The following is a 13080-nucleotide window of genomic DNA, read 5'->3' as shown; positions in this document are numbered from 1 at the left end:
TCACCTTGGATTAGGGCCTTAGTTTAACTTGATTACCTCTATAAAGACTCTGTCTCAATAAGGTGACTGAGGTACTGGGGCTTAGGACTTCAGCATAATGGGCAGTGGAGGGGGGCATAATTCAATCCATAACAAGGCAGTATGGGCTGTGGGCAGCTAGTAGAAAATGTGTGTTAGGCCTTTGGGGGTCCGTATACTGACGCTGAGCCCACCGACGGGCAGTTTGGACTCCTAAGGCAGGAAGCACGGTGCTGCAGGCAGGGGGGCGGTCCGGAGCCTGCCTTTCCCCAGGAGGTCATCCTGTGTCGTTTCCATGGGTTGTCTGGTCTGGGGACATGAACATAGTGTCCAGATGTCTGACTCCCTGGAGCCTCCTTCCCCTGTCTGTTCTTGGTCCGTATCTTGTTCTTGGTCTGGTAGGGCCCCCGTAAGTTAGCTCAGAGCAGATTTTTAAATGCCCATCACCTTGTCAGGAGTTCTTTAATAGAATTTCATGGGAAATGGGGATCCTTGGGCATTAGCACACGGTCAGCCATAATTGTCTAAACAGGCGACTGTACTCACAAGTGCCCCCATCCTCCCTAACCATCCCAGTGTTCACCCTGTCGGTGAAGAATCCAGTTGTTCATGATAGGAGTCACACCTAGAAAATTCTCACGGGGAGCTTTGCTGCCTCCTCTCCCCTGTTCCAGCAACCACTCTGCACCAAGTGAGATTTTAGCCATAGCACAGAACATTCAGGGCTGCAATCAATGCAAAAATGGCATCCTTTACCCACCAAAGCCTTGGAGGCCAGCCAGGAGTCCATAATAAAACAGGTGAAATAATTCAAGAAGACTGTTTAACCTCAGGAATACCCTGAAATTAACAAAAACAAAAGAAGCTAGTTAGCGGCTCCCTTCTTTACTTCTCGAATTTGATCAGCAAAGATGAAATCGTGTGACGCACAAGTGTCACCCGCTTCTCCTCCCCAGCCCCCAGCCCGGCCTCCAGCCACCCGCTCCCCTCGGTGGCCGGCGTGGATCCGAACAAAGCCTGCCTCCCCCTGGGTTCCGTTACATTCCTCATCCTCCACATTAAGACCGTGTTAAGCGAAATGAATGGCTGCAAGTTGTATTTCGTATTCTTAAATAGCTACATAGAAGATTAAGATTTTCCTTTCTATGACTCAGGTTAAAAAGATAAGGTCTGGGAAGAACCGCTCTTCCATCAAAAGACTTTCTGTAGCTCGGGATGTGTGATTCCCGCCTCACATTTCCAGAAAACTCTTGTGTGGGAACTGTGGGCTTCTGAATGCCTCCATGGCTACAGCCCAGTGGCTTTCCTTGTACAGAAACATTACGACAGAATTTGGATATTTGTAAAGGCCCAGACGCAGAATATCTGTTGTCATGAAACAAAGTTATTACTCTGCTCCCAAGGCCTGAGTTGGCTTTCCTGCGTGTCTCCCTTTGTGCCAGCGGCACCTCCTTGAAGTAAAGGATGGGCCGCCGCCCCCTCCCCCCTCCCCCCCGGCACGTGGAGTACTCCTGTCCCTTGCCATGCCCTAGAGTGATGCCCTGGGACCTGGGAGGTGACGGGCTGAGCTGCATGAGGGTCGTGCCCGGGTCCTGGGAAGCTCTCTCTTCCCAGCCTGCCTGCGCACCTCAGGCTAGGCTGCAGGTCTGGAGCAGGGTTGCTCAGAAGCCTTTACTGGGTTTGGTTCTTGACTGGCGATTATGTGACCTGTCCGGTACTGAACTTGGGATGCTGGGTCCCTACTCCCTCAGGCACATGGTCAGGTTTGGAGTGAGCTCTTCTGCTTGTGTTTGAGATAATCTTTCTGGACACTTGCTTTCTGAAAACAGACAGAGTCCCAGCCGTCAGTCCTTCGCATTGATGATAACTTTATCTCTCCTGGACCAGTTTAAACCCCCTCTCCTGTCAGCCTGACCTGGGCCTTACCTGCTGGCCTCTCTTAGCCTCACCTAGGCCACCAGGTAGCCCACGTGCCTCACTGGGTTGTCCACCCTGAAGTGGGCTGTACAGAGTACCCTCCCCCAGGAGGTCAATGCGAATCCCACTTAATGTGGCTTGGAACAAGATGGGCAGGGGCTTGTGGTGTCAGGCGCAAGGCAAGAAGGGCAGAGAGGCTCATCCAGAAGGCTTCCTGGAGAAGGCAGAATCCCACCCCAGGATCTCTGTGTGGGGTCCTTCCAAAGGTATCTCCTGCCGTGTCAGGTCAAGACTAAGCCGTGTGGTCCAGTGGCATCTGTTTCTATGGCACCCTTGGCTTTGAAATGGTAGTGAGAAAGGATGCTGGTCCTGTGGAGGCGTGGGGGTTGGATAGGGCGTGTGTGTCCCCTACTTCAGCACTGATGGACTGCACCAGCCCCTCCTTTACTTCTCCATCCTGAACCATTTGGGTGCCCTGCAGGTGTGGAGAAGAGAGCTGATTTACCACATCAGTGTGTCGGCTTCTTAGAACTTGGTGATCAGAAAAGACTAGACAGGTCAGCTGTCCCTCTGCGGTGGTCAGCCTGGCCTGTAGAAGCCAGCATCCATAAAGGTTGCGACCTTCAGGTTCAGGGGCCTGGAGACAAGGCCCCACCTCCCAGCCGGTGCCACTGGCCAGAATCAGTTCCTGAATAAGGTTGGAAAAATCTGTTTTTTTCCACCTTCTTCTCCAAATTAATGTCTACTGAAAAGGTTGTGTATCCTGAGGTCATACATGTTTCACAACAAACAGATCCCGGGTTGAGGAGAACTGAGCAATCGCCAGGGAAGCAGGTGTGTGTGGTGCCCCGGGAGCTGTGGTTTGTAATGGAAACCCTGACGCCCTTTGCCCAGGCCCACCTCAAGCCTTTCCTCTCTTTATAAATTACGTCTCTGCCAAGTTGTTTCATCTTTCGTCACTGTAGCTCCTTCCTCATTGATGTATCTTTACACAGGAAGCATGGATATAATGGAAAATCATCCTTCAGGGTGGCCCATGGCCTTTCTTGGATCAGGACCCCAAGCCCATGGCTGAGAGCCTCCCTGCTCCGTGACCCGCCTCTCCAGCGCCTGAACTTCAGCTCTGAAAGGGCGAACCTCAGTTGCCAGCCTAGGAGATAGACAGCAGGAGGGCAGCCGCTGTGTTCCTCTCCCTTGGCTGGTCCTGTTCCTAAGGCTAAACACCTGTTGCTTTCAGGGAGATTGGAGGTCTCTTCTGTCCCTTTTGCATCCTGAGATTGAGGGGACATGCAGTGTGTCATCCTGAAGCCATCTCAGACCTTTCCTTTTGTGGGTATCTGGTCTCACTTTCTCCAGGTTCTTGCAGAGTCCAAGTTGGGATTGAGATGAGCAAGGCGAGCCTTGGCAAAGCAGCTCAGGTTTCTGCAGCCTCGGGAAGGCCGTGCAGGGTGTACAGTGCCCTCTGCTGGCCAAAGGGCCCCATCGCTGGGCGCCAGGCCTCCTCTGGGTGGACCTGCTCCAGGGAAGGGCTTGAACAGAAGGTGGGCCCTCACCGGTGGTTTCCACTGGCTTTGGGAGTGAGTCGAGACTGCAGAGCTCATGCCGTTGCACGTTTCCAGACTGCACAGTGTCAAGAGACACATGGGCTGGGATCTCACAAGGAGAGCAAAGCAGTTGTGTCCCCTAAGGAAAGTGGACACTCCGAGTAGCCAGTCTAGGATTTAGAGCCTCCCAGTTGCAAGAAATCAAGAGGCAGACATCTTCAAAAATCTCAGGGGCTTCCCTGGTGGCACAGTGGTTAAGAATCCACCTGCCAATGCAGGGGACATGGGTTCGAGCCCTGGTCCGGGAAGATCCCACATGCTGCGGAGCAACTAAGCCCGTGCGCCACAACTACTGAGCCTGCGCTCCAGAGCCCGCGAGCCACAACTACTGAGCCCATGTGCTGCAACTACTGAAGCCCGCACGCCTAGAGCCCGTGCTCAACAACAAGAGAAGCCACCGCAATGAGAAGCCCGTGCACCACAACGAAGAGTAGCCCCCGCTCACCGCAACTCCAAGAAAGCCCTCGTGCAGCAACAAAGACCCAATGCAGCAATTAAAAAAAAAAAAAAAAAACTCACATCAAGATTTTTAAGCATTTAAGATCTCATCATAGCTGTTTGTTTGATAACCAACTAATTCCTTTAAATACAAGTGCAATTCATATATGTTAGAGTAAGCCAAATAATCCAAAGTTGCCTTTAAAATGTTAAATCTTCTTTACTCCCCACCTGGCACCTCCACCTCCATTCCATAGACTGTTTTAAAGTTTAGCACAAGTTTAACATATAACCTCCAGTTAGCTGTCTCCTGGTGGCTCCTGCCTTGGTGGCCCCCAGGTCCAAGCCCCTAGTGGCCATCAGTTATCCAAGCTTTTATTCTGCACTGGACCACAGCAAATGGATGTGGGTGCACAGGCGTTTCACAGCCTGCAGACATCACCTTCAGGTGACCTTTGGGGCACAGAGTGGCCACCCCCAAACCTCACCATGGCCAGTGCTCCTCTGTAGGCATTTTATGAGACCTTTCCAAACTTTCCGACGTTCTGGATTCTTCCTCTGTATGGTGTTCACTTTTACTGGCTCAGATATAAACTTGTTATAATAATTTCTTGCATGTAATATGTAAAAAAGGATGGGTCATCTGGTCAGGATGGAACTTCCTCTGTCCGCACAGAAATTGAGGATGCTCATCCCTTCACCCTATTCAACCAAACTTAGCTACAGATCAAAATTGCCAAAGGAGGAAAGGGTCAGAAAATTGGGAAGGGAAAAATTCATCCGTGTTTCTGTGATTCCTCAGTCTCAACACAGTGGAAATTAAAGGTGTCCTTTGACACCTCTTAATTTGGATGAAAGTTTGCTTATTTGCCTTTACCTCTTTGTTTCATTTTGTTTTGCTTTTATTTTTAAAGAATGCTTTAGTATTAGAACGAATGTATTTATTTTTAAAGCATATTTGTAAGTCAGGTGCTTTAAAAAAGTGTGAAAATCCTTACCACAGAAGCATCTTATTTTCTTCACCGACACTTAATTTTCATTATGACACAAATAAAACAGCCAATTAGGAAAATCATGAATTGTTTCTGCTCAAGTCCTCTGTTCTTGATGAAAGCTTTTAGCAAGCGAAAATATTTATAATTCTTGAGTTTTGCATTTAACACCAGGAGATGTATTTTCTAAATCTAAACCAGGCAGAAGGATTCACTCAGAAATTATTTGCTGGCCGAGGAGGTCGTCCCAGGAGGTCGTCCCAGGAAGCGTGGTTTTCACCTTGGCAGCCTCAGACCTCACAGGACGCTCCTCCACCAGCACTGGGATTCCACCTGCTAAAAGACTTGCTGTCTATGTTTCATGGCTGTCACAAGCTCAACATAAATTACAGAGTCTTCATTTTTCATTTCTTTGTCTCCTTCAAAGCCCCAGAGAATATTTTGGTGGGGGTTAGACAGAAAAAAATAAAGTCACAGGCCCACAATTCCTTAACTTCACATCCAAACTGTAAAAGGCTCTGAAAACTTTAATTCTTTGTAACCCATTTGGTGGCAGATTTTGACCTGGCCTGAATTGTTGAATTGTATATTGTGTGTGTGTGTGTGTGTGTGTATAATTATTTTTAATTTTCTGTATATTAATCCAGTTGGGTAAGCATGTTCATATGTCCTAGTATAGAAATGTCATTGCTTGGTTTGGGGGTCCATCATAACATGGTGTAAACACTGGCTTGCCCTTTTCAAATTCCATCTGAGTTCTGAAGCCTGCCTGGCCTCTGCTGTTGGAAAGGGCGGTGGCCCGGTGCTAATAGCTCTTGAGCTATCTGCACTTTTCTCTGGGACACTGGTGTTGCATCAGCCCCAGGGGATCAGAGGGTGGGGCCCGTGGATCAGATGGAGGGCATGTGACCAGGGTGTGACCTTGTCACCCTAGGGCTGGGCTGCTGGGCATTCCCTGGGGAAATATGAGCCGCCTTGCCCAATGGGGGAGGCTCCAGGAACCAGAGTGAAGCTCCGGTGTGTATTGAAGGGTCTTGCTGGTAACCCCTGGGGTGGGGGAGGGGAGCCGTCCCTGTGCACTTTTTAATGCCACTAGATGTCTGAACCATATGTTTCCCCTCCTCCCCCCAAAACCTAAATATGCCCCAAAGCTACTGAGTTATAATTAGGGAGCAGTAGTTGTTTTGGGACATTGACAAAATTGACTTCAGTAAACTCATATCCCACAGCAGATCTTCCCCCACAGCTTCTCTTTCTTCCTTAAAGTGTAGTTTTAATTATTTGTTATTAACTGGGGTATTATGTCAACCATTTAACCAAAGGCTAAGCCCATGTTTTTCCCACTGATCCCTCACCCCTGTAGAACGTTTCTTTTGTTCTATCTGGATTTTAATTGGTCCTTCAGGTATAGTTGACCAAACAAAACCCACATCCACCTGTTCAGGGGATTCTACCCAGCTTATCATCTGTTGTTCACCTTTGTTTGGCTTCTGAAGATTCTGGAAGAAGTTCTTTTGAGGTGGCCTGAAGCCCTGTGGCTTTATTTGGGACTAGATGAAGAATCAAGAGGGTTTTTTGGTCATTGGTGGGCCAGCGTTCTCAAGGCACTATGAAAACACACTAACCCTGTGAATCTGCTGGATGGCATCCCACCTGCAGGGTCCTTGCCTGTGGCAGCAGGTGCTTGGTGTTGCCTTAACCTGGATGGTGCCTCCCTGCTGGGTCATTCAGAAGTTGGTAAATGGCCCTGTTGCCACATCAGGAGAGGCTTGTAGGCCATGGTAGAGGAGACGCAAGGAGTTATGTCATTCCTTTAGGGATCCCAGGCTTGGAAAGTTGGGAGACCTCGTGCACCAATGCTGCTGGGGCTGCAGGAGCTTCTTCTACTTGCCTTGGGTCATGGGGCAACCTCTCAGACTTTAAATCTCCCCCTGATCCCCACTTGCAGGTTTAACAGTGGAACGTATTCTGAAGATTCCTGGGGTTCACTTGGAGAACTTCGGCAATACTTGCTTAACTACAATAATATTAATTTATTATCATATCGTAAAACTTGGTTTCTCTATTGACATAGTGTTTAAGTAGATTTCCTTAAAAGAATTGAAGGCTGTCCTCACGTTTAACTGGTTTTAGGGGAATTTTCATTTTGAAAGACATCGTTGAAGACATCATTTACTTTGTGTAAATTCCTTCGTCTGCCTAATCTTTACAAAGACTAGGAACCAGATTAAAGAAACTGAGGGGGTCTTAAAAACTTATTTGAGATGTTAAGAATGTAAATTAATGATGGCTGTGTTTCGGTGCACTGCAGTGCTTTGATCCTGGCAGGCGGGGCTTGCTAACGGTCATTCAGGAAAGATAATCTGCCCAGATTTTAGATGGTGATTGATGAGGGGGAACCTTTTGTTTTTCACGACCTCACTTTTGGGTGTTTTGCATTTGTTTGTAAAATGAAGTCTTCCTTTTTGTTCTCCCTTTTCTTAACTCTCATGCTTCTCTCTGAAGCCCACAAGTGGACAAATCTTCCATACCTGTATCTTCTTTCTAGTAATCAAGAATCTCTAAGTAGCTTTCTTGTGCAAGCATCTTTCTCCCCTTCTGAAATAAGTTGAATTCCCTGACACCAAACCTTTCAGCCCTAGATCACACCCCTCATTTCAAGCTAACAGAACTTTAGGTAGACCTTTCTGTGGTTTGCCCTGTGATTTTGGTATCTCTTTTGGGATAGAAGGCAGTGTTTTTTTCTTGTAAGGTTTGTCAGCGGTACACCCTTCCTATTTGTGAAAAGACCTGAATTTCCTTTTGACCTTTCTGAGTTTCCCCGAGGTTTACCTCCAGCCTCAGCAGGAGGGATGCGCCTGTGTGCCTGGGGCCCGCATCCAAGGGGGCCTGTCACCAGAGGAAGGCACGAGTGGTTCTTAGAGGCCTGCTGTTGGGCACCGAATGTTTTCCTGCGTGTTCTCCTCTGATCCTCACAGCCGCTTTGGAACATAAGCAGCAGTGTCTGCACTGTACAAACATGGAGCCTGCTAATGCAGTCATTTTGCAAGTAGGTTCTAGAACTCTCTTCCCACCCACAAATATGGTGTGGAGGTTTGCAATTTCAGTCAAAGTGAGACAGTGTAATACATCCCCCTCTGTTTTTTCTTCCCTATGTGGACCTTTATCTATTGTGGTTAAACATTGACCAGATAGTGTCAATGGATGATAGTAGTGATAACTTCCGTGGCGAAAAGTTCGTGATTTATGAGTGGAGACTGGTGTAAAGTAAAGGCAGCGGTGGGCTTCCGTTAGGGGGCCCCGCTGAGGGCGCCCAGGGCCAGTGTGGATAGCCAGGGTGCTGGCATTCTTGGCATGGACACCAGCCAGGCACCGCTGCTCACAGCTCAGCTCTGAGGAGGGCCTGTCCCTGTCCTTAGGAAGAGGGTCATGTTAATTAAGTCCTGGTAAATAGCTCGCTCCTTCAGAGGACCAAGGAGGAAAATGTCACATACATTGACACATTCTTGCTTTCTTTTTAAGCAAGAATGTCATACATTCTTGCTTAAAAAGAAATATTGGGGGGGGGGAGGATCGTTTGAGGGGAGAGGATTGAGACTACGTGAATTAGTCCGCGGTCACTGCTGTAAAGTCCAAACCAGACTCCGCCCAGTGGCCTCACGACTCTGGATGCTCTGTCAGCATGTCCAGTCAGAGACAGGGGTGGGTGCCGCAGCTGGAGGGGACCCCGTGGAAGGGCCAGCCACAGAGAGACCCCACCTCACCCCCCAAAGCCACACACACGAGTCAGTTGCCTTTTTTTTTTTTTTTTAAATAATAGGACGCAGACAATTTGTGTAAGCTGATGCCTGATCTTTCCTTTGATTGCATAATCGAGATTCTACTTATCAATTTTTCAGGAAGCCATCTAATTATACAAATTAAAATTCAAAGGAAAGCAAAAAGAATGATTATGCCTCACTCGGGGAATTGGAGGAGGAGGGTGTGAAGCCCGTCTTGCCTCAGATGATAATGCTGTCATTTCTCATCTCCAAGGCACTTCACAAATATTAACTAATTAATTCTCTCACCCTGGATGCGGCGGCTAACACGGGGTCTGTCTCCACGCCAGAGCCAAGGAGGGGCCATCCGCTGATCAGAGCCCGGGACCCGAGCAAATGAAAATTGCCAGCCGGCCTCTGAGGGTCTCTCTCGGACAGAAACCCTTGGATCGGAGGTCCTGCTCCTCTGTCTGTCTGTCTGTCTCAAGTTGACCAGTAAGAGGCCACCTTCCCCCCTTTGCATGATTACCTTTCATAAAGCCCAGCCAAAGTGAAACCAGGATTTCAGAAATCTGCCTACCCCGTCAACCCGGTGCTGCTCTGGCTTGCTTCAGGATGGCCTTCATCTCCTCGCTTGTCCAATAGGGTCATTCCAGGCGTGGGGAACGTCCCAGGTTTGGAAAGGGTTTGGTGTCTCTTGGATGTTGCATTAATTATTTATGTGATTAGAAATTGTGCTTTGTTTTTTTCCTAGCTCTTTTTAAAAAAAGCACATAATTATTGCCATAAATCTTTTCAGCCTCATTGCTGAGAAATTAGTCATTAACTTCCAGGAAGTCGCCTACCTTTTCATAGTCAGACCTGCATTCCGACCTTTGATAAAGTAACTCCCAGCGTTTTGCGTAACTGATGATCATACATAATAATCCTCATTATTAACCCTGGAGCCTCACGTTTGTCTCCTAACCCCCTCCTCATCTGCTGGATAACTGAGGACAACTTTCTGTGTGTGTGTGTGTGTGTGTGTGTGTGTGTGTGTGTGTGGTAGTAGTAGTAGTTAGTTGTTAGAATAACTGCAGTAATGAGTCAAAAGCTGTGGGACTTTTGGGGGTTACAGGTGATGATTTGTGGCCTCAACTGGTACATTGGCTGAGCAGGAAATGAAGGTCAGGGTCTCCCAAACACGCAGCCCCGACTTTCTCCACAAATTGGGCTCCCCATTCCTCAGGTGGCGTGGCATGTGGATTTGCCTCTGGAGAGGCCCAAATACCCCAACCCCAGTGGGAGACCCTTCCTCCTCTGCCTGAAACACCACGGGTGTGGGGCAGCTGCAGGCAGCCGATGCCAGCTGTGGCTCCCTCTGGATGCAAGGAAGGCTCCGGAAGGTGGCACTGGTCAAACCTTGGTTAGGTGGTGCGTGCCTTCCTGCCCCGTTCTCAGGCGGTGGGGCAAGGGGCTTGTGTGGTGCTGAGCGGTGGCCAAAGGGCAGTTTTGAAAGGTTTTGTGAACCTCCTGGCAGAAGGCCTTGAGAGAGTAGCGGCAGCTGGGTGTCTGCATCTGTCCAGAGGCCCCTGGGATGTGTTCCTAGGTGGTGTGGGTTGATCTGTGACTCTGACCCTCTGCGGTTCACAGAAGTACAGGACCAGCCCCACTGGCTATAGCTTGGTCTCTGGCATTGGAGTACAAAGTATCATGACTCAGGGTGGTCAGTAATTGGTGTTTACAGCCCCGAAGTCAAAAGCAAGAGATCCAGATGCTGCCATTTACCGTTTTCAGGAACCAAAGACAGTTGTCTTGTGCGTGTTCGCGTGCTTCCCTCAGAGGCGGGACACTGTCCCATGGACGTGGAGCAAATCCATCTCCAGCATTTGAGGAGGAGAGCAAGCGCCCAAGGGCAGGTCCCCTTGTAGCAAGTGGCAGCCAAGCCCGAATGACCTGTCGTCCTTGCCCCCAGGGTGTCCAGAGAGTAAGGCTTCTTTTCTCCTTGTTTCAGGGCGCGTAGTGGCGTAATGCCCGCAGACTCCTGCGAGGGCCCCTAAGTTCTTAGAGGACCGCTTTGCCTTTTGAATCAGAGAGGTGCAAAGTTCGATAAAGAATGGCCCTTGTGGATAAGCACAAAGTCAAGCGACAGCGATTGGACAGAATTTGTGAAGGTAAGAGCCAGCGTGATTGGCGGTTTTTAACCAAAGACGCGTAGACCCGCCCTGGAATCCTGCACCTGGTCTCCTAGCCAGGCTGCGACCCACGCCACACCCCCAGCACCTCCCACCATCCCACACCCTCTGCCGGTGTCCTTGGCGTGGTCAGTAAGCCTGACCTTCAAGTAGGCTGAGGCCCGCTTCCAGAGCAGGGGTGGGGCTAGGATGGAAGTTGGGGGGAGCAGGCCCTGAGGTCCATTTTGTCCCAAGATCATTTTGCACAAGAAAGACACTGCATATTAGGACCATCTTTTTTTTTTTTTTTCTTGCGGAAGTTTCTGGACTTTATCTGTTTCGAATTAAAAGATTTACCAGCACAAATTCTGAGATATTCCTCAGCAGCCCAGCATAGCCCCTCATGATCTGTTCACGTCCCTGGTATCTTTGAAAATGTCTGGAAGTGTTTTATTCATGAAAGGAAAAATAAACAGGATTAAAATCTAGTGGAAACCCGGGGACAGAACTCTGAGATGTGGGTTGAGCACCATCCTCTCCTCGTTAGGGAGTGGTTAGAAATCCAGCGCCAGTGGACCTGGGCTTGGCGTGAAGTGCTCCTGGCCGGCTGGTGTCCGTGCTGTCGGCTGGGTTTGGCTTGGCGTGGTTACCCGTGACCTCACTGCAGGGTTTCTCTCAGGAGGGGAGCCGCTGGGCGGGGTGGGCTCAGCAGCCCGCCCCCGACCCCCAAATATGCTAGCACACCAGTTGGCCAGCTCACTCAGGCCCAGGAAAACATCTCCCAGGAGCCGTCCATATGGAATTGTTTGTAGATGTGGCTCAGGCTAGCGGTGCGGAGGCATTAAAGGCGTGTTCTACTCTGTGACTGTCTGCCCTGCAACAGCTCCGACCTAAAAGAATTTAGGAGCACTGACTGTCCCTCCGCATCCCTGGGATTCTGCTGCAGTGTAAGGGGTTTGGGATTCAAGGATTTTTTTTTTTTTAATATTAAAAAAATTTTCAAACCTACAGAAAGACTGGTAGAATAGCACAACGGACACTGATATTCCCATCAGCTGTATTAACCAGTTGATAACATTTGTTATCGCGTGCTTTCTTTTTATAGAGATACATGTGTATGAATGGATGGAGGATGGATGGATGGACTTTCCCAGAACCATCTGAAAGAAATGTGTAGATGCAGCAGTTTATTCTTAAGTACCTATGGCATGTATTAGAGGCTCCTTTCCTGCATAAACACACCACCATCATCACCCCCAGGAAATTGGATCTCATTACAACATTATCTAACATAGATGGCACATGCACATCTCCCCCACACGTCTGTTTTAGCTGGTTTGTTTGCCTGTGTGCAGAAACCAGTCAAGGGACATATGTGGCATTTAGTTGTCATGTCTCTTTGGTCTCCTTAGTCTAAAATAATTCCCTGGTCCTTTTGACTTTCAGAAGCATTGACATCATTGAAGAGCCCAAGCCAATAGGTTTGTACAATGTCCCACAATGTGGGTTCACCTGATTGTTTGGGGGTTTTTAAATTGTATTTCTGCCCTCCTGTGGAAAGGTGCTTCATTTTTGGTACTGAGTCCCCATTCCAGAAAGCCCTAGTGGATCAACTTTCCAAGGTTAGTATCAGGAATGTCTATGGGGCCGATTCCACCCCCCACCCTCAACCCCAGTATTTATCTAGAGGTAGCACATCTGAGACAAGAATGGGATTGAAGCACCAGGGGCCTTTCCTCTCCTTGTCCAGGGTGGTCGGTGACAGCAAAACCATTGGCGGTTCTTTCGCACCCTCTCTCCCAGGCATGGTTCACCAGTCCCCAGCGTATTTTTTATAACAAATTCCAGCATCTCCTTTATCCATGAACGGTGTTCCTGAGACAGTTGCAGTGGTTTGTTTTATCTTTAATTTCTCAATAGCCACTGTCAAGATACATGCATGACATAAAGTTACTCAAGTGTAATTTATAATCCCTGATCCCAAACGTTCACTTGGTGTCCCATGAAGTATAACAGCTGTTCCAAGATGCTTCATTGGTGCTCCTTGTATTTATAAGCTGGTTTAGGGCCTTTAATGGTCAGGACAGGTGGTCAGGACATCCGTTTCCCAGGTGCTACCAGCAAGGTACAGAGCAGCCGGTGATTTGCGCCCAGGCACCCAGGCAGTCTGCTATTCTGTATTTGGGCTTGCCCTTGA

At 48.8% G+C, this 13080-nt stretch overlaps 1 protein-coding gene across 8 annotated transcripts in view; it reads left to right on the top strand.

The window, feature by feature from the left end:
* Window positions 1–13080, top strand: part of CTBP2 (C-terminal binding protein 2) — a 165043-nt gene that overhangs the window by 101166 nt on the left and 50797 nt on the right. For 3 of the 8 annotated variants that reach the window (XM_082407341.1, XM_082407339.1, XM_082407340.1), the window contains one exon: window positions 10724–10883. The exons of 3 other annotated variants lie outside the window; for them this stretch is intronic. In XM_082407341.1, the coding sequence (XP_082263467.1) occupies window positions 10826–10883 (58 nt within the window). In that variant the 5' untranslated portion in view covers window positions 10724–10825. Of the gene's footprint in view, window positions 1–10723; window positions 10884–12329; window positions 12365–13080 lie in introns of all 8 variants that reach the window. 2 more of the 8 variants (XM_082407342.1, XM_082407343.1) reach the window with 1 other exon arrangement.

The sequence above is a fragment of the Balaenoptera borealis genome (assembly GCF_965194805.1).
Source record: "Balaenoptera borealis genome assembly, chromosome: 10".
Lineage (NCBI taxonomy): Eukaryota > Metazoa > Chordata > Mammalia > Artiodactyla > Balaenopteridae > Balaenoptera > Balaenoptera borealis.
The sequence above is the reverse complement of the archived record's forward strand: the minus strand, read 5'-3'. Positions and strand labels throughout refer to the sequence as shown.